Below are 26,271 nucleotides of genomic sequence, written 5' to 3'. Positions count from 1 at the left end.
TGACTGACCCCCCTGGTCTTGTGCAGGATCCCTCCCTAGTCCCTGTGCCCACCCCTCCTGTATCTGTAAGTTTTCCTTCTGTGTCTGTCCCTGTGTCCCCCCAGCCTACTGTACCGGCTCCTCTTGTGTCAGAATCTGCCAAGTCTGTGCCCCCTGAGTCAGTTATTCCCGATCAGTCTTCCCTTCCTAAGTGTGACCTTAAAGAAGCCCCCCACCCACCAGGAGTGGTAGAGGGTACCAAAAAGGGTGCTGCTGCGGCTTCCTCTGTAAAGAAGTCTTCTGTGAAGACTTCAAAGAAGAAGAAGAAAACAAGAGATGAAAGCATCTCTGAATCTGACCTTCAGTACCTGGAGGAGAGAAGGAAGGTTGTGAGGCGGAAGAGACAGACGGTGAGGACGGAACAGGGACAGGATGCCTCAGTGACTGTCTCCAACCGTTCTAGGGCTTCTGCTTGGGATATCTCCTCATCTGGGGATTCTTCTGAGCAGAATTCAGAAATTGAAATGGAGTTGGAGGAGGCTTCAAGAAAGAGAGAGGCTTCTGGTGATGAGCAGCAGAGGGGAGCTAAGAAGCAATCCACCCAATAACCCAAATGGCGGTTCCCCCTCCGTTAAAAGTGGTGACAATAAATGTCGCCAGCATTAAGTCGGTAAGAGCTCGTTCTATGGCCTTATTTTTGTTCAGCCAATTAGATGCTGAAATTTTATTTTTGCAGGAGACTAGGCTCACCTCCTTGGCAGATATTCATATGGCCAAGAGAGAGTGGAGGTATGGTCCATCTTACTGGTCTCTTGCGGCCGAGCCTTACGGCGGGGTGGCGGTGTTGTTTAAAACCGGCATGGTAACTGTCCGGCGGGTTATTGAGGTGGAGATTGGGAGATGTATGGTCTTAGACGTTCTTGTGGGAGGGCAGGACCTGCGCCTAATTAATATCTATGGGCCGCACACAAAGTGGGACAGGAAATGCCTTTTTACAAGGATCAAGCCATTTCTTTTTACATCCCGGCAAGTGGTTTTTGGAGGTGACTTTAATACTGTGACTAGGCCCAAGGACAGGAAGGACTTCAATGACCGGCTGGGATATGATAGCGTTTTTTTAAATAGTATGGTTAGGGATGCTGGTCTTGTGGATGTGCACATTAAGCACCTCCCGGATGACACAGGGTTCACCTTTCATCGAGGTAATAGTCAGAGTAGGATAGATAGGTTTTTTTTGAAGGAGGCCTCTGCTTTCTCACCCCCAGTGGTGCAGGCGGTGGAGTTCTCTGATCACTGTATGCTATCTGTGGTCTTGAATGCTTCAGATTTCCCTCAGAGGGGCAAAGGCATCTGGAGATTAAATTCGACTCTCCTTGAGGAAGAACATGTTAGACAATCCTTTGAGGAATTCTTTCAGGCACAGGTGACCATCCTGGACTTTTGTAGCAGCAAGGCTGAGTGGTGGGAGCTGACCAAAAAGAGGATTGCTGGATTCTTCAGGGGCCTAGCCAATAAAAAACAGTTTAATAGATACATGACCTACCAACGTTTGCGGAGGAAGTTGGATATTCTTGTCTCGAGAGGAGGAGATCCTGGGGCAATCTCTGAAGTGAAAATCCTCCTCAGGAAGTGTCAATATGACCGGCATACCTCTTTGGTTCTGGAGCGGGACTATGGGAAATACCACTCGCCTGACCCTTACCAGAACTGCAAACAGGGTGTAGCTGTTAAGATGGTCGTTGGCCTTAAGGATAGTACAGGTTCCTTGACAAAGTCCAGGTCAGGGATCCTGGAGGTCGTGAGGTCTTTTTATGCTGAACTTCTTGGGAGGAAGGAGCTTGACCGAGACAAGATGGAAAGCTTTTTGGACTCTATTCCAGGTCTAAATGGTGGAGATGTCCCTTTGATGAATTTGACAGAAGAGATCACAGTTGAAGAGGTGACGAGGGCAATTGAACAGCTTGCCATCAAGAAGTCACCTGGACCGGATGGTCTGACGGCTGAGTTTTACAAAGCCTTTAAGTCTATTCTGGCCCCACATTTGGTAGAGATTTTTAACAGTTGTCTTGCTGAGGGGGTGCTTCCCCCTTCCATGAGACACTCAGCTGTGATTCTTCTTTCAAAAGGTAAAGATCCTTCGATGATTGAGAATTGGCGCCCCATCAGCCTTCTCAATGTCGATAGAAAGGTGCTGGCGAAGATAATTTTCTGGCGCCTATCGGCAGTAGCAGAGTCTTTGCTTTCTCGCCATCAGCACTGTTCGATCCAGGGTAGGAGCACCTTCACAGCGGTTTTAGCTGTCCGGGAGGCCTTGGAGCAGTGCAGGGCTGCAGGCTGGGGAAAGTATCTACTGGCATTGGATCAGGCAAAGGCTTTCGATCGTGTCAACCATGAGTACCTGTGGTTGCTCTTTAGTAAGTACGGTCTGCCGGGTGGTTTTGTCGATTGGTTAAAAGTTTTGTATAAGGGGGCAGAAAGCTTCCCTCTTGTTAATGGTTGGGTTGGACAGTCCTTTGAGGTTGGTTCTGGGGTGCGCCAGGGTTGTCCGCTGAGTCCCCTGCTCTATGTGTTTGCAATCGACCCCTTCATCAGGAGGCTAGAGAGCAGCATGTTGTGTGGGGTACCAGTGGGAATCCCGGGTGAGCCGCCTTTGAGGGTTGTTGCCTATGCGGATGATGTGTCAGTGATTGTCACTGGGACAGATGAAGCGGAGGAGGTGGTCTCTCTGACATCACGGTACTCTGAAGCATCAGGCTCCAAGATCAATCAGGAAAAGAGTGAAGTTTTTTGGATGGGAAAGGAAGGTGAGGGGTTTGATCTCCCGGACACTTTTCCAGTGCCCCAGGAAAAAATTAAGATATTAGGCATTGAATTTGGACCTGGCGATTATGGCCTCAAAAACTGGGAAGGCAGGCTGGAAGTTGCCAATACTAAGGTGGTCAGCTGGAAGAGATGGAAGTTATCTCTGAGGGAAAGGGTTGATCTGATTAAGACTTACCTGATACCGATCTTCTTGTATGTCAGCCCTGTCTGCATCTTGCCAGTGTCTCTCTATGCTAGGATCTATAGTGTGTTCTTCCAGATGCTGTGGGGGAACAGACTGAACCCCATCAAGAGGAATGTCACCTATCTATCCAGGAGGGAGGGTGGCTTAGGTATGGTCAACCCCGTTCTTTTCTTTTCACTGCTATTTCTCAAGTTTAACATTGGTAGTATGCTTGCAGTGGAACCTCCTGGATGGGCAGGCATGTTTAGATCTTGGTTTAGGCCTTTTCTGCGACTTTGGGAAGAAGGTGGCCAAGTGAAGAATCTCAGGGGTCATCGTGGTCAGCTCCCAGCCTATGTCGCTCCGTGTCTGAAGTTGCTGCGGCAGTGGCGACTGTCGGCTGAAGATCTCAGATCCGCTCCGAGGAAAGTCCTTATGAGCCGAGTCTTGAGTGAAGTCTTTCATGACCCACTGGCCTTAAGGGATTGCCCAGGCCCAATTTTGAGGGAAGGGTTAAGATTGATTAATTTGGCTAGAGTCCCCCTTAAATTCAGGGATCTGGCCTGGTTGTGCTTCCACGGGAGGCTCTATGTTCGGGGCAATTTGAAATTCCGCAGTGGGATGGATCGTGGTTGTCCTCGGGAGGAATGTGCAGGTGAGGAGGAGACTATGGACCATTTTCTGCTTCGTTGCCCTTTTAACATAGAAGTATACAAACAGGTTGGGCGGGCCCTCGGTGTTCCTTTCCTCTCCAGGCTGGGTTATGCTGAGTGGGTGTACGGAGCATTCAATACTGGTGGGGGCTTTTGTTTGGATACACTTTTTTTAGTTAGTTTAGTAGTCCGTTATTACACATGGAACGCACGGTGTCAGGTCACCCTTCGGCGTAAAATCCTTCCTGTTCAGGTGGTGGTGTGTGACATTCTGCATGAGGTGGGGAAGATTCGGGCGCTTGAGAGAGACAAGTGGGGTCAGAGGGCTTGGCTGAAGGCGTGGAGGGGTTTCAAGCCTCCCTGACTGCCAGGAGTCTCTTTCCCGGGTGTGGCTTTCTGTCTCTTATCACCCTAGATTTTTTCTTAATGCTCAGTTTTTGATAAATGGCTGCATACATAGGTGATGGGTTGTGCCTCTTAGGCCCTCTCTGCTGCTTTATGTAAATAGTTTTCTAAGAATGTTGGAAGTGGATTATGTATATATTGTATATATTCTGCACATGGATGTGAATTCCTTTGTTTTTTTTGTTGGAATATTGTACTATAGTTCTGTTTTTTACTTTTGTATAAAATATGTTGCTTGATTCTTTTCAATAAAAGATCAATAGTGCCCCATCATTGGTGTCAGTGGGAGGAATAATGCCCCATCATTGATGTCAGTGGGAGGAATAGTGCCCCATTATTGATGTCAGTAGGAGGAATAGTGCCCCATCATTGGTGTCAGTGGGAGAAATAGTGCCCCATCATTGATGTCAACGAGAGGAATAGTGCCTCATCGTTTGTGTCAGTGGGAGAAATAATACTCCACTGTTGGTGTCAGTGGGAGGAATAGTGCCCCTTCATTGATGTCAGTGGGAGGAATAGTGCCCCATTATTGATGTCAGTGGGAGGAATAGTGCCCCATCATTGGTGTCAGTGGGAGGAATAGTGCCCCTTCATTGGTGTCAGTGGGAGGAATAATGCCCCATCGTTTGTGTCAGTGGGAGAAATAATACTGCATTGTTGGTGTCAGTGGAAATAGTTCCCCATTTAAAGGCAAGCAAAAGGGCCACAGTTTAGGGAACACTGGACTAAAGATGATATATACTATATGGTATGTGTGTGTCTGTTAGTTGTCTATATAACGGTGGGCTGTGGTCCAATGAAATGACTGTTGCCAAATAAAGTTCTTTAATACAACTTTTTCCTGCAAAATCCCAGCAAGTGCCCTGCCAAATCCCCTTAATTTGAGTAAAAAAATGATCTCTGTGCCAAAAAATGCAAATGCAACCATTACAAAACTATAAATAAAGCGACAAGCCAAGCCAAGGTGTTTTGTCGGTTATAACATTTTTTTTTTTTTTAGAAAGTGAAGCTGTCAGCTATTGTAAAAGTGAAAATCCTCTCTAAGAGCAGAAACCACAAGATACCCACTAGTATGATTATTAGCCATAAAATTCTCCTTGGTGGGTCCTTTAAACTGGCTTAACCTTGTAAAGGGGCTTGACTTGACCATCATTTTAGGACTAAGTCCCATAAGGCTACCTATTTATTTTCCAATGTAAATGTCTCACTGTGTACCATTCTTCTTTTATTAGACAGAAGAATGGGAGCTGGGTGAGGTCTAGGCCTAAAGACGGGCCTTTAGCAAAAAAAAAGTTAAAAACCCTATTAACTATAAAATATGAAGGAGTAATAACAGCGTACAACCAAACCAATCACTCTTCTCGGGTAGCTAATTGGCCAACTTTACCCGCAGGATGAATATGGTGGCATGTAAATTTGGTACTCACTTGGTAGGCGATGGGCTACGCAGGTAGCGTGCTTGGACAGACAAAACATCATCATCATCATTTTTATCAGGTACAACTTGCTCCTTTTCCTCATCTGGGGCTGTTGCCATTGTGATTGGCAGATTAATCAACCTAAAGAAAAAGAATGAAGTTTAGAGTTTAAACGTAAAGGTGATCTGAGAGTCTTAAAGAAAGGATTAGGAAATAAAAAGCTAAGATTGTATAGATATCTACAGCAAATTTACCAGCATACACAGTCATTAGGGATGACCTCAATCCTGGGTCCAAACATAAGTTTGGACCAAACAAGGGTTGTTCGGATGTTTGTCTGTATACAGTATGTTTCGGTTGTTCGAAGTGGATGAAAGTGACAGCTTCCGGCTGTCATTGGCTGCTAAGGAAGCATCCTTACCAACTAATGACGTCACCTGGCCCATTCACCTACATGGTCAGAAATCCCACATAAGCAAAAAGGTAGGGAAAGGAGCCTTACATTATTTCCTAAATGTGGCCACATGGCCATATTTGGGCAACGATGTCACCACTATTCCCGCCCCCTTCCTTTATATACCTGCATAGGCAAAGCATAGGTTGACTTTAACCACTTTACCACCGGAGGATTTTCCTGCTTTAAATCCAGGCCACTTTTTGCGATTCGGCAATGTGCGACTTTAACTGACAATTGCGCGGTCATGCAATGCCGTACCCAAATGAAATTTACGTCCTTTTTTTCCCACAAACAGAGCTTTCTTTTGGCAGTATTTTATCACCTCTGCGCTTTTCATTTTTTATGATATTAATAAAAAAAAAGCGACAATTTTGAAAAAATAACAATATTTTTCTACCTTGACAGTTAAAAAATATCCAATATATTCAATTTTTGTCAAATATTTAGGCCAAAATATATTTAGCTACATGTCTTTGACAAAAAAAATTCTCAATGAGCGTATTTTTAACCGCTTTAAGACCGGAAGATTTTACCCCATTCCTGACCAGGCCATATTTTGCGATTCGGCACTGCGTTGCTTTAACTGACAATTGCGCGGTCGTGCAACGGTGTACCCAAATTAAATTTATGTCCTTTTTTTCCCCACAAATAGAGCTTTCTTTTGGTGGTATTTGATCACCTGTGCGATTTTTACTTTTTGCGCTATAAACAAAAAAAAAACGACAATTTTGAAAAAATAACAATATTTTTCACTTTTTTTTATATGAAATTCCCCCAAAAAAATGTAAAAATCAACATTTTTTAACATTTTAGGCTAATTTGTTTTCCGCTACATACTTTTGGTAAAAAAAAATCGCAATAAGCGTATTTTGATTGGTTTGCGCAAAAGTTACCGCAGCTACTAACTACGGGAAATTTATGTAATTTTTATTGTTTTTTTTTTAACTAGTAATCGCGGCGATCTAGCGGTTGATCTGCGTTTTTTTTTGCGGGACTGCGACATTGCGGCGGACAGAGCTGACCCTTGACTGACATTTTTGGGGGTACCAGTGACATTACTACAGTAATCAGTGCTTTAAATATGCACTGTTACTTTAAAAATGACACTGGCAGGGAAGGGATTACCTTTTATTGGTGATCAAGGGGTTAATGTTCTAGGTCTACGTCGCTGGACGATAACGAACCACTTTGCCGCAATACGCTCAATGTGAGTGGTCGGCAAGTGGTTAAAGGTGGCCATAGGCATAGGATGGCGTTCAAGCATGCAGGCACCATCTGAATGATCTTTGACAACACAAAGTACCCCATAAAGCGTGTGAACTTGTTTACTAATCTGTCTGATTAATGATCCCCATGGGAGCAATTAGGTGAATCTGTCTTAGTCCATGCACATGAGATCCTCGACCTATTAATTTCTCCAATTTATCATTAACCCAAGTTCACCAGTTTCATTATTGAAGTGAAGTGTCAAAAACAGACAAAAATTATCATCAACTTTGAAAAGTTATAGGTCGGGTATCATTAAAATTGATACAAATTCTGGAGTGCATCTACAGTATCTCACACAAGTGAGTACACCCCTCACAAGTTTTGTAAATATTTGATTATATGTTTTCATGTGACAACACTGAAGAAATGACACTTTGCTACAATGTAAAGTAGTGAGTGTACAGCTTGTATAACAGTGTAAATTTGCTGTCCCTTCAAAATAACTCAACACACAGCCATTATTGTCTAAACCGCTGGCAACAAAAGTGAGTACACCCCTAAGTTAAAATGTACAAATTGGGCCCAATTAGCCATTTTCCCTCCACGGTGTCATGTGACTTGTTAGGGTTACAAGGTCTCAGGTGTGAATGGGAAGAAGGTGTGTTAAATTTGGTGTTATTGCTCTCACTCTCTCATACTGGTCACTGGAAGTTTAATATGGCACCTCATGGCAAAGAACTCTCTGAGGACCTGAAAAAAAGAATTGTTGCTCTACATAAAGATGGTGAGGCTATAAGAAGATTGCCAAGACCCTAAAACTGAGCTGCAGCATGGTGGCCAAGACTATACAGCGGTTTTAACAGGACAGGTTCCATTCAGAGCAGGCCTCGCCATGGTCGCCCAAAGAAGTTGAGTGCACATGCTAAACCTCATATCCAGAGGTTGTCTTTGGGAAATAGACGTATGAGTGCTGCTAGCATTGCTGCAGAGGTTGAAGGCGTGGGGGTCAGCTTGTCAGTGCTCAGACCATGCGCCGCACACTACATCAAATTGGCCTCGTCCCAGAAGGAAGCCTCTTCTAAAGATGATGCACAAGAAATCCTGCAAATAGTTTGTTGAAGACAAGCAGACTAAGGACATGTATTACTGGAACAATGTCCTGTGGTCTGATGTGACCAAGATAAACCAAGATTGGTCCAGATGGTGTCAAGCGTGTGTGGCGGCAACCAGGTGAGGAGTACAAAGACAAGTGTGTCTTGCCCACAGTCAAGCATGGTGGTGGGAGTGTCATGATCTGGGGCTGCATGAGTGCTGCCGACACTAGAGAGCTACAGTTCATTGAGGGAACCATGAATGCCAACATGTACTGTGACATACTGAAGTAGAACATGACCCCCTACCTTCGTAGACTGGGCCACAGGGCAGTATTCCAACATGATAACGACCCCAAATACACCTCCAAGACGACCACTGCCTTGTTAAAGAAGCTGAGGGTAAAGGTGATGAACGGGCCAAGCATGTCTCCAGACCTAAACCCTACTGAGCATTCGTAGGGCATCCTCAAAGGTGGAGGAGCGCAAGGTCTCTAACATCCACCAGCTCCGTGATGTCATTATGGAGGAGTGGAAGAGGACTCCAGTGGCAACCTGTGAAGCTCTGGTGAACTCCATGCCCAAGAGGGTTAAGGCAGCGCTGGAAAATAATGGTGGCCACACAAAATATTGCCACTTTGGGCCCAATTTGGACTTTTGTACTCACTTTTGTTGCCAGCGGTTTAGACATTAATGGCTGTGTGTTGAGTTATTTTGAGGGGACAGCAAATTTACACTGTTATACAAGCTGTACACTCACTACTTTACATTGTAGCAAAGTATCATTCCTTCAGTGCTGTCACATGAAAAGATATAATAAAATATTTACAAAAATGTGAGGGGTGTACTCACTTTTGTGAGATACTGTATGATCCTTATTATGCTTTATGGATTAAAAGGCAAGTATCCAAAAGATAAACAGGACCCCAACGCATTTCGGCAAAAGCCTTATTCTTAGCTTTGATTAAGGCTTTTGCTGAAATGCATAAGCTTCTTATTGGTCACGGTGATAGTCTGGATAACTTGTCCTTTAACCAATTAGGCATAATAAGGATCATAGAAGGACTCCAGCATTTATGCCTATTTTAATGGTATGGAAGGCGAACAGAAGCCTAGCTGCTGAGACTGATATCTCATGGGCAGCAGAGGTACGGAGGCAGAGCTAATTTTTCTGTGTGGTTGACCTTTTGTATCATCAATTATTTGGAAAGGGTAAAACAGGCCATACACTAGCATACATTTGATTGTAATTTTCTAATGCTTACCAGGGTCAAATGGGCATTCATTTTCAACCGCAGTAACAAGGACATTCAAAGGAACAGGGTGGAAAGTTTTACACAAATGAGCACATTTCAAACAGTGAATGTGGTTTTCATCCAGGAAAGCACATTCCTTCCAAACGTAAATGTTAATTACATTTTTGAAGTATTTAGAAACAACGTTCGTCACTTCCTCGAATGTACTGAGAATTTCTATACGAATACTTGGCCTGCTTAAAGTGACACTAAACTCTTGTTTTTTATTTATTTATTTATTTTTTTTTTTGCTTTTTGGATTTTTTTATATATATTTAAGCATGCATTCTTAACTCTAAAAAAAACCTTTCTATTGCTCCCCTAAATCTCCAATTCTTTTTTTTTTTGTGCAGCTGTGATTCGACTTCCTGTTAGAAGGGGGCTAAGATTGTTGTCCAAGGTTCCACTGTATGTAGGAGCATGGCCACCCTCTCTTCTTCATGTCTGAGATGGACTATGGGATTTGTAGTGTGCATGACCACAACCAGGGCTTTTTTTCTCAGAGAATAGGTGCAGGAACTCCTCCCTTCTGAGTCACCCCTTGACTCCGTCCCCTACCCACCTCCGAACACCGTTCCTTGGTTTCACCTCTTACCCACCTCCCAGTACCACACCTTTTAGAGAATTAACAATAAAAAGAAAGGCAATATAATAGATCTAGAAACAATGGAAACCCCAGCGACAATAGTTACACCCCTGCAACAATGGACTTCCAACAGCCAGCATCAATAGACTCTCCAGCAGCCAGCAACATTAGACCCCTCCCTCAACAGTAGATCCCTCCCAGCAATGATTGATGCCCTGCAACATAAGACCCACCCCAGCCACAATAGATACCCCACCAACAACAACAGACTTCCCCAGCAACAATAGATTCTCTCAAATAGATCCCCTCCAGCAATACTAGATTACCCAGTAGCCAGCATCAATAGACCCTCCAGCAGCAAGCGGCAAAGACCTCTCCCTAAACAATAAATCCAGACATCTCAAGTCTCCCGCAAGTCGCGGGAGACTCCCGCTTTCTGCCCTGAGCTCACGGACACCCGCGAGCTCAGGGCAATATCCCGGCTGTGTGTGTGAGTCAGATGAGATGACTCATCGATGCAGGCAGAAGAGTGTGTCAGCTGTCAGCAAGCTGAGCCTGCACAGAGAAATCCTGTTGTCGGAGCCGAAGATATGAGTCATGCACTCCGCCTGTGGGAGGAGCTGCAGAGAGCAAGCAGCGGCTTTGCTCTCTACTACAGCCACATCTTCTACTCCAGGAGGCATTTTGGCGCGTGCCTGTGACAGACACAGTGACCTAACCTGAGAGCAGCACCAGAGAGCCAGCACCTGAGACCAGTACCAGTACCAGCACCAGTGACCAGGCCAGCACCAGTGACCAGCACCAGCGACCAGGCCAGTACCAGCACCAGTACCAGCACCAGTGACCAGGCCAGTACCAGCACCAGTGAAGAGGCCAGTACCAGCACTAGTGGCCAGTACCAGCACCAGTGACCAGTACCAGCACCAGTGACCAGGCCAGTACCAGCACCAGTGACCAGGCCAGTACCAGTACCAGCACCAGTGACCAGGCCAGTACCAGCACCAGTGACCAGGCCAGTACCAGCACCAGTGACCAGGCCAGTACCAGCACCAGTACCAGCACCAGTGACCAGTACCAGCACCAGTGACCAGGCCAGTACCAGCACCAGTGAAGAGGCAAGTACCAGCACCAGTGACCAGCACCAGTACCAGCACCAGTGACCAGTATCAGCACCAGTGACCAGGCCAGTACCAGCACCAGTAACCAGGCCAGTACCAGCACCAGTGACCAGGCCAGTACCAACACCAGCACCAGTGACCAGTACCAGCACCAGTGACCAGTACCAGCACCAGTGACCAGGCCAGTACCAGCACCAGTGACCAGGCCAGTACCAGCACCAGTGACCAGGCCAGTACCAGCACCAGTGACCAGGCCAGCACCGGTGACCAGGCCAATACGAGCACCAGTGACCAGTACCAGCACCAGTGGCCGGTACCAGCACCAGTGACCAGTACCAGCATCAGTGACCAGTACCAGCACCAGTGACCAGGCCAGTACCAGCACCAGTGACCAGGCCAGTACCAGCACCAGTACCAGCACCAGTGACCAGGCCAGTACCAGCACCATTGACCAGGCCAGTACCAGCACCAGTGATCAGGCCAGTACCAGCACCAGTGACCAGGCCAGTACCAGCACCAGTGACCAGGCCAGTACCAGAACCCGTGACCAGGCCAGTACCAGCACCAGTGACCAGGCCAGTACCAGCACCAGTGACCAGCACCAGTGACCAGGCCAGTACCAGCACCAGTGACCAGGCCAGTACCAGCACCAGTACCAGTGACCAGGCCAGTGACCAGGCCAGTACCAGCACCAGTGACCAGGCCAGTACCAGCACCAGTGACCAGGCCAGTACCAGCACCAGTGACCAGGCCAATACGAGCAGCAGTGACCAGTACCAGCACCAGTGGCCAGTACCAGCACCAGTGACCAGTACCAGCATCAGTGTCCAGTACCAGCATCAGTGTCCAGCACCAGCATCAGTGTCCAGCACCAGTGTCCAGTACAGCACCAGTGACCAGTACCCACACTAGTTACCAGACCAGTACAGTACCAGCACCAGTGAACAGTACCAGCATCAGTGACCAGTACCAGCATCAGTGACCAGCACCAGTGACCAGGTATACTGATTACATTTCATTTCATTATTCTCTGGTAGTGTTAAATTGGAAAGGGGGGGGGGGGGTGCGGCGCAGGCGTGCGTGGGGGGGGCAGCGGCGTGTGGGGGGGGGCTCACCTCCCTGAAATGACTTTGCCACCTCCCTGAAATTAGTTTTTGCAGGTTGGGATGTCTGTAAATCCCTCCCAGAAACAACTGACCCACCAGCAACTTAAGACCCACCCCAGTAACAATACATCCCCCATGATCAACAGAAGACCTCCCCAGCAACTATAGACCACCATCCTCCGCAAAAATAGATCCCCTTCAGCAACAATAGATTGCCTATTAGCCAGCATCAACAGACCCTCCAGCACACCCGTGCATCCCTTGCCATTACATACATTCAATTCTGGAGGTGCCGGAACTGTGTTCCCCCGGTTTCCCGATGAATAAAAGCCCTGACCACAACTAACATGCATTGCTTGTTCAAAACAAATGGAAGTGAGCGGAGTAAGGAGAGATTCGGGAGCTCACAGAGGATCTCATAAGGTGGCAGATAAACACAGCAAGAAGACACAGTTTCATGAAAAATACCATTTGCTTGTGGGGCTCATAAGGTAGTGGATGTGTATGGAATATTTTTGCAACAAAAATATATAATTTAGTGCCACTTTAAGTTAGACTCTGGGGCAGGGAGGTGACCAAGCTCTACTGCTTAACCGCAGTGGAGGTCAGGGACTTAATTATGCTATGACTGGATCAGAAAGCTGACTTGTAGACAGGTGCAGTTAGCGACTTCACCATTAGGTGGCTCTTGACCAAAATAATTCTGGTACAGCAGGTAGTAACACCAGGTGTTAGGCCCCTTTTAGGTGGAGCCCTCCCACAGTGATGTCAGGGGTGAGTCGTCACCCATTTATAAGCCAGGTCAGGATGCACACACACACTTGGAGCCTGACTCCCCACAGGTATTAGGATGTAGCCATCATACATAGGCCATGAAAGAGCAGGAGTGGATCAGAGGAGTCCGCTGCAGTCAATCTGTCCCTTATGGAGGTAGGGGCTAGGGCAGATTGCAAAAGGCCTTTTAGGGCAGGCTGGAGATCCTTGTGTGAGGCTGCTTCCCTGGAAGGTTACCAGGAGAAATGTACCTAGCAAGGAGGTGATGGCAGAGAGCACAGTGCTGTGAGTACTAATAACCCTGGGTAAAGGAGAGACTGTAAGCGAGATGGCAACTGAGGTGCTACACATGCTTTCACTTGTGACTACTGCAGACCGTCCACTAAATGTGATTAAATGAGTAATTTCAAGTGACTCTGGAATGCATTTCGATGTGATGTAACTGTAATGCCATTTCCTGATTACTTCCAGCAAAGTGCAGCAAAATTACTTCTTGTGTGGACGTTCCTTCCTTGGGTCTATGGCCTGGAATGTTGTGTGCAGCCCTATGGTAAGGAACAGGGCACAAGATAGCAGAAGGTTCTGCCTCAGCAGGAGGGACAGTGTTCTAGCAGTGCTGGAGCGGGGGTAGGGTTTTGTGCTTTGGCACCAAAATGAACCAACCTCAAAGCCCCTCTCACACACTGGATAGAATTGCATATCTTTTATCAGGTGAAAAATGTATCATTAATACATTTCCAGAAGTTCATCATGTCAACCTACTATTGGGTCAGGTACACCCCAATGGTAGGCTGGCATGATAAGCCCAGTGCTGTATCAGGCCCTGGGCGGCACTTTGCAGGGGGGCAGCAAAAAAGCTGCACACCACATGAAAAAAAAACAGCCTCCTCCCGACTCCCACACGAAAAAGGTCCCTGCCGGCTTACGCTACACTTTTAGTTTAGTGCCAGTATTATGGGACGAATTGGGCAAGAGGGCAGGGTCCAGGAGGCAAATCAGTCTGGCACCCCCATAAAGCAGTCACACTGCTACCTGCCGGTATGATAGGCTGCACTAATGGGCACTAATAGGCTACACTGGTGGCCACTGATGGGGCTGTACTGATAGCCACTGATGAGGGCACACTGATATGCTGCACTGATAAGGCTGCACTAATGGGCAGTAATAAGGCGGCACTGATGAGGCTGAACTTATGGGAACTGATGAGGCTATGCTGATGGGCACCGATAGACTGTGGTTGTGGTCTGTGGTGTACAGATGACAGGGCGGGTCATAAACCGGAAAAGGGTGTGGCCTTTACAGGAAGGGGTAGGTCATATTTAAATTTGGGGGTGCGCAAACATAGTAAGGCCTAGGGCAGCACAAAACCTAAATAGACAACTGGATAAGCCTCCAGGAAAGGAAAATTAGGGTAAGTTTGGAAAACAATTTTCCATATTATCCTGGATCTTCTGCTTTAGAGACCACATTTTTCGGGGGTTGCAAGCTCATCTATGAATTGTATCTGATTTTTTCACACACATACTCAGTTTAGTGAACCCCAAAGCAGTAATTGGCTCTCTCAAACAGTCAATGTATGGATACTTTCAGTCCTTCCCTTCACCTGGGTGAAATCTTAGAACTTGGATTTCTCTTTGAGTGAGAAGTACATAGCCAGGGTTAAGAGAGTTTCTTCTTTTTCCTTTATTAAATTGTTTTTTTTTTTTTTTCTCAGAAGTATCTGATAAATTCCGCCGTCCCGTGCCCTGCTCCATATTCATCTCCGTACACATCTGACGCCTCTGATGTTGGCGCAGCCCGGCGCTCTGTAGTCCGGCCACTTGTCTTATTTATGAGTCTCTTACACGGACGGATGTTTCATCTCTCCCCGCTTTTATCTGATTACAAGACATCAGAAACGAAAATGCTGAAAGTCTTTGGCAAAAAGGAAAGGGAGAGTAAAGCAAAACTGAGGTTTCTCAAACTCACGAAAAAAAAAGTCGACCGGTAACAAGCGATCTGGTAGTGCGGATTGAAACAACGCCGAGATCACTTTTATCTTTCTAAGTTCATGCTGACTTTGCAGAGGAACCAGCAGAAAAAAATGAGAGGCTTGGAACCTTTAGATTTTTTATTTTTGACTCCACAAGTGACCCAATGACCGTTCTTTATAGCAGTGTCCAGCAGAAGACCATCCATGAATAAAAGCCTATACTGCTCTAGGAGAGTTACATTTTTTTCTTTTCTGATTTAAACTTGGCTATGAAAAAATGTCAATCCACAGGAGCTAACATTTTAGTTGCGGTGTCCAAAAGTATACAGTATATGAACGTAATCACTAAAATCTCATATAAGCTTTACCATGTTTATTCAAAAGTCATTTTCAATAGCTTGTAGCTTTTTTTTTTTTTTTAAAGGCGGTGATCCTACTATGTAAACACTTCTTGTCCTCATACTTTTGAATCTTGTATACAGCAACTTTTTGGTTTGTCAAATTTATTGCAGATGCTGTATTTTTTGTATTTTCGCAAATAACAGCTTTGAACAAGAAGACACTTCCTGTTATAGGACGCTTCTAGAAAGGGTTCCTCAACAAGGGCTCGTGGAACCCTAGCATTTCTCCAGAGGATGCTAGGGGTTCCTTGAGGGTTCCTCCAGAGGATGCTAGGGGTTCCTTGAAGGTTCCTCCAGAGGATGCTATAGGTATCTTGGGGGCTCCTCCAGAGGATGCTAGGGGATCCTTGAGGGTTCCTCCAGAGGATGCTAGGGGTTCCTTGAGGGTTCCCCAAAAGGATGCTAGGGGCTCCTTGAGGGTTCCTCCAGAGGTTGCTGGGGGTTCCTTGAGGGTTCCTCCAGAGGATGCTAGGGGTTCCTTGAAGGTTCCTCCAGAGGATGCTATAGGTACCTTGGGGGCTCCTCCAGAGGATGCTAGGGGTTCCTTGAGGGTTCCTCAAAAGGATGCTAGGGGTTCCTTGAGGTTCCTCCAGAGGTTGCTGGGGGTTCCTTGAGGATTCCTCTAGAGGATGCTAGGGGTTCCTTGAGGGTTCCTCCAGAAGTTGCTAGGGGTTCCTTCAGGGTTCCTCCAAAGGTTGCTAGGGGTTCTTTGAGGGTTCCTCTAGAGGTTGCTAGGAGTTCCTTTAGGGCTCCCCCAGAGGATGCTAGGGGTTCCTTGCGGGTTCCTCCAGAGGATTCTAGGGGCTCCTTGAGGGTTCCTGCAGAGGTTGCTAGAGGTTCTATGAGCAATAAGCAATTTCTTTGTCTAAGATAAGTTCCCACTGACACCACTGATCTTTTTAGCTATCTGTAAGGAGGTAATTTTTCCCAATGACCTCAGGTGTGAGGAGAATTCTTCCCACTGACCATCACACTAATGTATTATGAATTGTAGAAATAGTAATTTTTAGCTGGGGTTTCCTGAGACCAGAATGCTATTGCCTTGTGTTGAAAAGGTAGGGCTAAGAGGCCCCTGTCTCTCAATTGCTCTCTTGCATTGCCCCCCCGTCACAATAATGCTCCATCATTTGTGTCAGTGGGAAAATAGTTCCCCATCATTGGTCTCATTGGAAGGAATAGTACGCCATCTTTGGTGTCAGTGGGAGAAATGGTACTTCATCATTGAGGTTAGTGGAAGCAATAGTGCCCCATCATTGGTGTCAGTGGGAGGAATAGTGCCCCTTCATTGGTGCCAGTGAGGAATAGTGCCCCTTCATTGGTGCCAGTAGGAGGAATAGTGCCCTTATGATTTGTGTCAGTAGGAAGAACAGTGCCCCATCATTGGTATCAGTGGGAGAAATAGTGCCCCATCATTGCTGTCAGTGGGAGGAATAGTGCCCCATCATTGAGGCCAGTGGAAAAATAATTTCCCATCATTGGAGTCAGTGGGAAGAATGATGACACATCAATGGTGTCAGTGGAAGGAATAGTGCCCCATTGTTGGTGTCAGTGGGAGGAATAGTGCCTCATCATTTGTGTCAGTGGGATGAATAGTGCCCCATCATTGGTGTCAGTTGGAGGAATAGTGCCCCATCATTGGTGTGAGTGGCAGAAATAGTGCCCCATCACTGGTGTCAGTAGGAGGAATAATGCCCAATCATTGGTGTCAGTGGAAGGAATAGTGCCTCATCATTGATGTCAGTGGGAGGAATAGTGTCCCGTCTTGGAGTCAGTAGGAGGAATAGTGCCCCATAGTTGGTGTCAGTGGAAGTAATAGCGCCCCATCATTGGTGTCAGTGGAAGGAATAGTGCCTTATTTTGGAGTCAGTGGGAGGAACAGAGCCCCATTGTTGGTGTCAGTGGGAGGAATAGTGCACCATCGTTGGTGTCAGTGGGAGGAATAGTGCCACATTGTTGGTGTCAGTGGGAGGAATAGTGCACCATCATTGGTGTCAGTGGGAGGAATAGTGCTCCATCATTGGTGTGAGTGGGAGGAATAGTTCCCCATCATTGGTGTCAGTAGGAGGAATAATGCCCAATCATTGGTGTCAGTGGAAGGAATAGTGCCTCATCATTGATGTCAGTGGGAGGAATAGTGTCCCGTCTTGGAGTCAGTAGGAGGAATAGTGTCCCATCGTTGGTGTCAGTGGAAGTAATAACGCCCCCATCATTGGTGTCAGTGGAAGGAATAGTGCCTTATCTTGGAGTCAGTGGGAGGAACAGAGCCCCATTGTTGGTGTCAGTGGGAGGAAGAGTGCCCCATTGTTGGTGTCAGTGGGAGGAATAGTGCCCCATCATTGGTGTCAGTGGAAGGTAAAGTACTCCATTATTGCTGATGCGCAATCGGTGCTAGAGGAAACACATTTAAAAAGTATATTACTTGGGTTCACGAAAACCATTGTAACAGTTAGACTTTTCAAAACACTGCTTTTATATTTTATATATGATCACTTGTTTTACCCTGTTCTGCTTGCCGTTTAAGAATTTCTTTTGCCTGCCATGCCCTCAGGCACGCAATACTTGAAATTTCATTTACTAGGACACAGCAGGTCAGGTTTTGGGCCTTTGGTGCGTGTGCATGCGTATCTTCCTTCTGTTCTAGCTAAATGTTTCAGTGTTACGAGAATTCTCACACATCTGTGACTCCTTTGCGGAGGGCAGAGAAAGCTTTTCATTTTTCAGTTTAAAGTCTGACTTTGCTTTGCCTCTAAAGCCTTCAGAGATCCTCAGCACACTGCCCGGGCCCTCTGCCGCCGAAGGGATTTCATCAGCAGTCTTCGATGGTCGCTTAAGACATCTGAAGGGCCATCAAGAAGATAGGAAGGAGAACCTTCAAAGTGGCTGCTGTTGGGGCCTCTCTGCTGAGTCTTATTACAAACTGTGGGGACACAGAGCCAGACCAAACGTTCGATCTAAGGCCTGCTATCTGTGTCTGTACAGGGAATGTCAGAGGGCCTGAAGACATGTGGTCAGCCTCCATAAATAACTAAGTAGCGGCACTTTGTGGGGTATTTATAAACAATTTGCATAGCTATTCGTCTAGGAAATCTGTATGTACATTCGTTCTGAGCGAACCATTGGTTACATTTATTTGCTAATTCCTCCAAGCATTCTCTAGAATTGTTACATTGTATTTCTTGTTACAAAGATGTATGCATTTCCCATGCTTCTCAGCTCCATCTAGTGGCCATCAGGGCCGTCTTTAACACAGGGCAAAAGGGACAGCTGCCCCGGGCCCAGTCATTGTTGTGGGGCTCAAAGCAGCTGCCCCTTGAGCCCCCACTGCCTGCAAATAATTGATAAGTGGATTTGGGAGGGCCCAAAAAAATATTTGCCCAGGGTCCAATCAATATTAAAGGCGGCCTTGGAGACCATAACGTGGTATTTTACAACTGCCCCCCTTCATGACCAGGCCATTTTTTGCTATTTGCCTCTTCTCTACATTTAGGCCCCTTTCACACGAGCTTTTAAATCAGGTCCGCCTGTCAGTTTTTTCAGGCGGACCTGATCGGATGCTCCATGCATCCCTATGGAGCAACGGATGTCAGCGGTGACATGTCCGCTGACACCAGCTGCTATCCGATCCAATCCTGTCCGTGAAATCTGGACGGAAGGAAACCCAATTTTCCATCCGTCTGGAGGATCGGATCGGATGAAAACGGACAGGCGGTCCGTTTTCATCTGATCTCCCATAGAGGAGAGCGGGGATCTGACAGCTTCGTCTCTGCAAAGTAAGCGGAGATAGAGCTGTCGGCCCCCTGCTCAGTGGGGATTGTCGGATCGATGCCCGTTGAGCAAAACAGAGTCAGTCGGGCGGAAAGGCTGTGTGAAAGGATCCAAATTGAATTGCGCGGTCGTGCAACGCTGTACCCAAACAAAATTTGTATAATTTTTTCCCACAAATAGAGCTTTCTTTTGGTGGTATTTGATCACCACAGCATTTTTTATTTTTGTGCTATAAATGAAAAAAGAGCAAATAATTTGGAAAAAAAATTTGTTTTACTTTCTGCTATAAAACATAAATGTTAAAATCAAATTTCTTCATGAATTTAGGCCAAAATGTATTCTGCTCCATGTCTTTGGTAAAACAAATAAGTTTATATTGGTTTCCATAAAAGCTATAATAAAATTGGATATATATACTGGAATTTTTTAATTATTTTTTTATATACTGGAATTTGATCTTTATTTTTTTAAACTAGTAATGGCGGTGATCAGCGACGTATAGCAGGACAGCAGCCTTATTTCCCTGACACAGGAATACACAGTAAGGCCTCTTTCACACGGTCCGCCTCCGTAGGCGGATCCGTGTTTGCTCAGCGGGGATCGATCCGCGATCCCCGCTGAGCCGGCGGATGACAGCTCCGTCTCCGCTTGCAGAGCGGAGAGGGAGGTGTCTCAGCCCTCCGCTGCCCTCTATGGGGGATCCGATGAGAGCGGACCGCCTGTCCGCTCTCATCCGATCCGATCCGATCCGATACCTGAACGGATGGAAAAATAGGGTTTCCATCCGTCCAGATTTCACGGACAGGATCGGATGCGGATGGCAGCGGGTGTCAGCGGAGGTGTCTCCGCTGACACCCGCTGCCCCATAGAGCTGCATGGAGGATCCGATCAGATCCGCCTAAAAAACTGACAGGCGGATCTGATCGGATCGCCCGTGTGAAAGAGCCCTAAGGTGGTATTGCGTTGGGCCTGTTATCAAATGAGCTGCTGAGAAAACGTTTTTTGCACAATTGCCAAGAAAAAAAAAAAACGGTTGTATTATAATATCTATCTGTTGGTCTTGGGAGTAACTTTAGAAACGTTCCCATAATTTTGATACCCTGAGGTATATAGACTTGTAGACTGATGGCAATACAATCAGAACAATATTTAAACCTATAATGTGCCGTTTTACTTATATATACTGTATATATATATATATATTTATCCATTAACCCCTTTCCGCTAACCGCCTCCCGGCCCATTAAGAGTTCTAAAAGCTAGGAGGCGGGGCATTCAGGTCATGTGGCTGCTGTTACTGGCTGTCACAGCAGTCACATGATGAGAAAGCTCCCCGTCAGCTACTGAGCCGGGAGTGCATTCTCAGCACGGTAAGCTGTAAAAAACAGGGCCGCATATATACGTACGGCCGGTGCCAAGCGGTTAATCAAAATTATTTCCTGATTTTCCAAGGTATAATTGTATAAAAAAAACTGCACTATACATGGGCTTTTCTATTACTATTAAGATAGTTGTTATACACCTACAAGCATCATCCCAGTATGGATCTCTCCAACCGGTGATTCCCTTTTAGGCAAAAGTGATATGAGACTAATTAGCCAATCGATCACGTCTGCAGGTGGGGGAAGGAGGTCCCACCTCCCTCTAGTGGCCGTCGCCACCTCTCCTGAGCTCTGGCTGCCCTGTACAGAGAGAGAGGAGCTGACATCATACCTCTCTCTCTCTGTGACCCTAGAAACCTGAAGCGACGAGTATTTCATCACTTCTGGTCCCGCCTTTTTCTTTACCTGTCCACCAGCGGCCAGGAAAGCAGCCGATTAGACCAATCTGTGTCTGATCAGCTGCATGGGAGGTTAGAGGAGAGATTTGGGGTCTAATAGACCCCAGATCTCTCCATAAAAAGGACCTGTCACGGCCATTGCTATCACAAGGGATGTTGTTCATCCCTTTTGATAGCAATAAAGTTAATCCAAAAATAAAAAAAGTGGAAAAAAAAATTTGTATAAAATAAACAATAATACAAAAGAAATTTAAAGCACCCCTGTTACACCGTGCTTACGCGCAAATTCATACGTTACTCCTGCACACATATGTAAACGGTGATCGCACCACACATGTAAAGTAATGTTGTGAACGTCAGAGCGAGAGCAATAATTGTAGCACCAAACCTCCTGTGCAACTCTAAACTGGTAACCTGTAAAAGCGTTTAAAGCATTGCCTATAGAGAATTTTAAGCACCGTAGTTTGTCCCCATTCGACGATGCAATTTTAAAGCGTGACATGTTAGGTATCTATTTACTCTACGTAACATCATCTTTTACATTATACAAAAAAAATTGTGATAACTTTACTGTTTTTTTTTTTATTTTATTCATGATGGTGTTTTTTTTTTTTTCAAAAAAATTGCATTTGTAAGATACTGTGTGACATAAAACATTGACCATTTAATTCTTTAGGACCTCTGATTAAAAAAAAAAAAACTATATATATATATATATATACAGTATATATCTATATATATATATATCTATATATATATATATATCTATATATATATATATATATATATATATATATATATATATATATATATATATATATATATATATATGTATGTATACATATACGTAATTTTCTAAGAAAAACAAGCCGATTTTTACATGTAGGAGCGAAGTGTCAGAATTGGCCGGGTGGGAAGTTGACCTTTAATGGAAGAATCACCAGGGATTATTTTAATGAAGTTTTCAGACTTATAAACACCTATTGAAAGTTACTTTTGTTAAAGTCTATAGGAGGTGAATGGGATTTCTACTCAAAATGCTTTTTTTGTACATTAAAAAAAAAAATGTGTTTTACTGCAAGAAAATAGAGAAATGTGAACAGGCCTGAGCATGGTTTGGTAGGGGAGCAGATGGTGTTTTAGGTGGGGGCAGGGAGGAGGGACATGTTTCCCCTTCTATCCACAGGTGGCCTTGCTGATGGCATCTGCCTGTTATGTGGTTTGGTCTTGGCCACCCACGCCTGGGACACCAGGATAAAGTCTGCAGCAGGCACAATGGGCTCTCAATATAACGGCATGCTTAGTTCTTCTGACAAAACGTATGGGGGTCATTCACAATAGGCGCTGCATTAACCACTTGACCTACAGGAAGATTTACCCTCTTAATGACAAGGCCATTTTTTGGGATACGGCACTGCGTTACTTTAACTGACAATTGCGTGGTCGTGCGACGCTGTACCCAAATACAATTTTTAGAATTTTTTCCCCCAAATATAGTTTTCTTTTGGTGATATTTGATCAGCTCTGTGGTTTTTATTTTTTTGCTATAAACAAAAAAAAAGATATTCATTTTTTTACTTTCTGCTATAAATAATATTCAATCAAAAAATGTAAAAATCCAACATCCCAGCCCGACTTCACCACGGCTTGCATACGACTTTTTAACAGAAGTCAATGCAAGTCGTGCTGAAGTCACACTAAAAGTAGTGCATGAACCTTTTTCTTACACACATTACACATTTGCTCGGCACACATTTAACCCCTTGATTGCGTCTAGATGTTAACTCTTTCCCAGCCAGTGGCACTGGCACTGTGACAGTTTATATAGTATTTTCACTGATCACTGGTGGTGTCAGTGGCAGTTAGTCAGCCCCCCCCCCCCCCAGCTTCAGTTAGTGTCAGATTGCCCGCTGCACTATTGCAGTCCCACTATAAGTTGCTGATTACCACCATTATATATATATTACCACCATTATATATATTTGTATAAAAACAAATTCTAATATACACTATATTGTCAAAAGTATTGGGACGCCTGCCTTTACACACACATGAACTTTAATGGTATCCCAGTCTTAGTCTGTAGGGTTCAATATTGTTTTGCCCCCCCCCCCCCCTTTGCAGCTATAACAGCTTCAACTCTTCTGGGAAGGTTGTCCACAAGGTTTAGGAGTGTGTCTATGGGAATGTTTGACCATTCTTCTAGAAGCGCATTTGTGAGGTCAGGCACTGATGTTGGACGTGAAGGCCTGGCTCGCAGTCTCCGCTCTAATTCATCCCAAAGGTGTTCTATCGGGTTAAGATGCAGGCCAGTTCCTCCACCCCAAACTCTCTCATCCATGTCTTTATGGACCTTGCTTTGTGCACTGGTGCACAGTAATGTTGGAACAGGAAGGTGCCATGCCCAAACTGTTCCCACAAAGTGGGGAGCATGAAATTGTCCAAAATGTCCTGCTATGCTGATGCCTTAAGAGTTCCCTTCACTGGAACTAAGGGGCAAAGCCTGACCTCTGAAAAATAACCCCACACCATAATCCCCCTCCTCCAAATGATTTGGACCAGTGCACTAAGCAAGGTCCATAAAGACATGGATGAGTGAGTTTGGGGTGGAGGAACTTGCCTGGCCTGCACAGAGTCCTGACCTCAAGCTGATTGAACACCTTTAGCATGAATTAGAGCGAAGACTGCGAATGAGGTCTTCTCTCCAACTTTACCGCCTGACCTCACTTCTGGAAGAATGGTCAAACATTCCCATAGACACACTCCTAAACCTTGTGGACAGCCTTCCCAGAAGAGTTGAAGCTGTTATAGATGCAAAGGGTGGGCCAACTTAATATTGAATCCTACGGACTAAGACTGGGATGCCATTAAAGTTCATGTGTGTGTAAAGGCAGGCGTCCCAATACTTTTGGCAATATAATGTATGCACCATTGTTTGTAGATGCCAAACCTTTCATGCAAACCATTCAATATAAACTTATTGGTATTTTTCTTTATACCAAAGACAAAAATACATTTTGGACAAAATGAAAAAAGAAATTTGATATTTTTTGTAGGGTGTTTTATAGCAGAAAGTAAAAAATATTGGGTTTTTTCCCCACAATTTTCAGTCTTTTTTCATTTATGTTGCAAAAAATAAAAAATCCAGAGGTGATCAAATACTACCAAACAAAATGTGTGTTGCATGACCGCATAATTACCAGTTAAAATAGCGCAGTGTCAAATAGCAAAAAATGGCCTGGTTATGAAGGAGATCAAATCTTACAAAGGTCAAGTGGTTAAATGAGGCTTAAAAAAGGAAACACGTTGTAGCACAGACAAATAACACTCGCCAGTGCATACAGTGTGTTTAATGTACAATAATGAGTATCTACTGGTGTTAATAGACCCTTAGAGACATCAACTAAAAAAAAAAAAAAATGACACAAAAAAAATGTTCCTGCCAGACTCTATGGAAGCATACGTATTGGTTAACCCTGTCTCCACTACTCCCCTATAGGACACCACTCCCATAAATATTTGCTGTAAGCTAGAGCCGCGTTCCTTTTTTGTCCTCCTCCTAAGGTCCCCAGCTTTTAGCGGGGTGGAAAAGGGCGATGGATTCGGTGCCACTTGGAGTCCCCAGCAGTCCCCAGCTATTAGCAGGGTGGAGAACGATGATGGATTCGGAGTCATGTGGGGTCTTCAGCAGTCCCGAGCTATTAGCAGGGTGGAGAAGGGCGATGGATTTAGTGCCACGTGAAGTCCCCAGCTATTAGCGGGGTGGAGAAGGGCGATGGATTCGGTGCAACGTGGAGTCTCCTGCAGTCCCCAGCTATTAGTGGGGTGGAGAAGGGCAATGGAGTCGGTGCAACGTGGAGTCTCCAGCAGTCCCCAGCTATTAGCAGGGTGGAGAAGGGAGATAGGTATGGTACCATGAAGAGCTTAAGCTTGGCCATTGGCAAGCAAAGCGGCAGTATGGCCTAAAAGCTTTGCTATTAGCAGGTGGCCATAAACACCCTGGGCACATGTAGCAGCGTCTTCTGGATCCAGGCATGGTCACGGGGGATACCTATTTTTATATTGCATATTCATGGCAGCAGATGTGTGTGTTGGTCTGTTTTTCTTCCCTGGCTCTAGTGTCTTCCATCCTATGGTGGCTGGAGCTCATTTGCGTTCCAAGCCACCGCTCTCTCTTCCAGCCTGGCGTCCCTGGGTTACTACTGCCCAGGGATTCAGCGCATTCGCGCCGTGGACGGCGGTAGTGTCATTACAGTGGAGAAATTCAATCAGCAGTCAGTACTGTTGATATTGGTGGGCAGCTTGCAGCAGTTTCCCTAAATGCTGTGTGCAGTCATCACAGGTATATGCTCTGCAAAAACATATATGTTCTGCCTGTGTGTGATTCTGATGGTTCTATCACCTGTGCAGGTTGGCTGTCTGTGCAGTTTCCACAATACGGAAGCTCTGAATCCTCCTTTAGGCACCACATCCACCGCTATGTCAGCCGCTCCAAGGAAGGAGCCTGCTGGGGATGCAGGACTTAGGTCCCAGAGGGCAAGTCTCTGTGTGAGCCATACTAAGCCCAGGTGGTTGGAAAAGGGGATGGTGATTTCCAGCAAATGGAATCTCTGGTGAGGCGCGTAGTGCAGAAAACCCTTAAAGAGTGGGGTACAAGCTGACTAGGGATGGTCAGGAAGATTTGGAACTGTCCTAACCAAGTCATCCATCTATGAAGACCTCAGAAAGTGAGGCAGAGCAAGATGAACCCCTTTGCCTTTGTGATGCCCTTGGTCAAGACAATGAAGCATTTACACGCATAAGAACCTGTATATAGTCGCAAGATGAAGTTCTTGAAGCACCTCCAGAGAGAGCGTTCTAATTTAACATAATTTTGGATGAGTGGAGCAAGGTCACGAGATATACCTCCCTTCTGAGCAGGATGGCCAAGCTCTATCCATTCAGAGATAAGGAATCGGATGTGAAGCATCTAAAGGCTGCCTCTCTAGTTGTGGAGGCCCTATTGAGGCATGTCGCTCTTCCTTGGAAGATTCAGTGAATAGCCTAGGCTCTTGTGGCCATGTTTAAAGTGATGAAAATGTAGAAGGAGAATGCGGACGCAGTATTCAAGAGCATTTTCAGAAACTCTGTAGTTCAGGAGCCGGAGCTGGTGTGGGTTTCTATGGTGAGGCTCCAATTGACATAATCCGCATAGTGGTGTGAATTTTGCTCCCGCAAGTTATGGCAAAGTGATCGCTATGGCTGGGGCCTGGGCTTGCTGATCCAGCCTCTAAAAG

General features: G+C 45.6%; 1 protein-coding gene across 1 annotated transcript in view; it reads right to left on the bottom strand.

Moving 5' to 3' along the window:
• Window positions 1–26,271, bottom strand: part of STYXL2 (serine/threonine/tyrosine interacting like 2) — a 159,879-nt gene that overhangs the window by 115,467 nt on the left and 18,141 nt on the right. The window contains exon 2 of the mRNA XM_082247011.1: window positions 5,451–5,582. Within this exon, the coding sequence (XP_082103137.1) occupies window positions 5,451–5,560 (110 nt within the window). The 5' untranslated portion in view covers window positions 5,561–5,582. The remainder of the gene's footprint in view (window positions 1–5,450; window positions 5,583–26,271) is intronic.

This window comes from Pelophylax lessonae (genome assembly GCF_965119305.1).
Source record: "Pelophylax lessonae genome assembly, chromosome: 2".
Lineage (NCBI taxonomy): Eukaryota > Metazoa > Chordata > Amphibia > Anura > Ranidae > Pelophylax > Pelophylax lessonae.
Note: the sequence above shows the minus strand (reverse complement) of the source record. Positions and strands in the feature narration are given on the sequence as shown.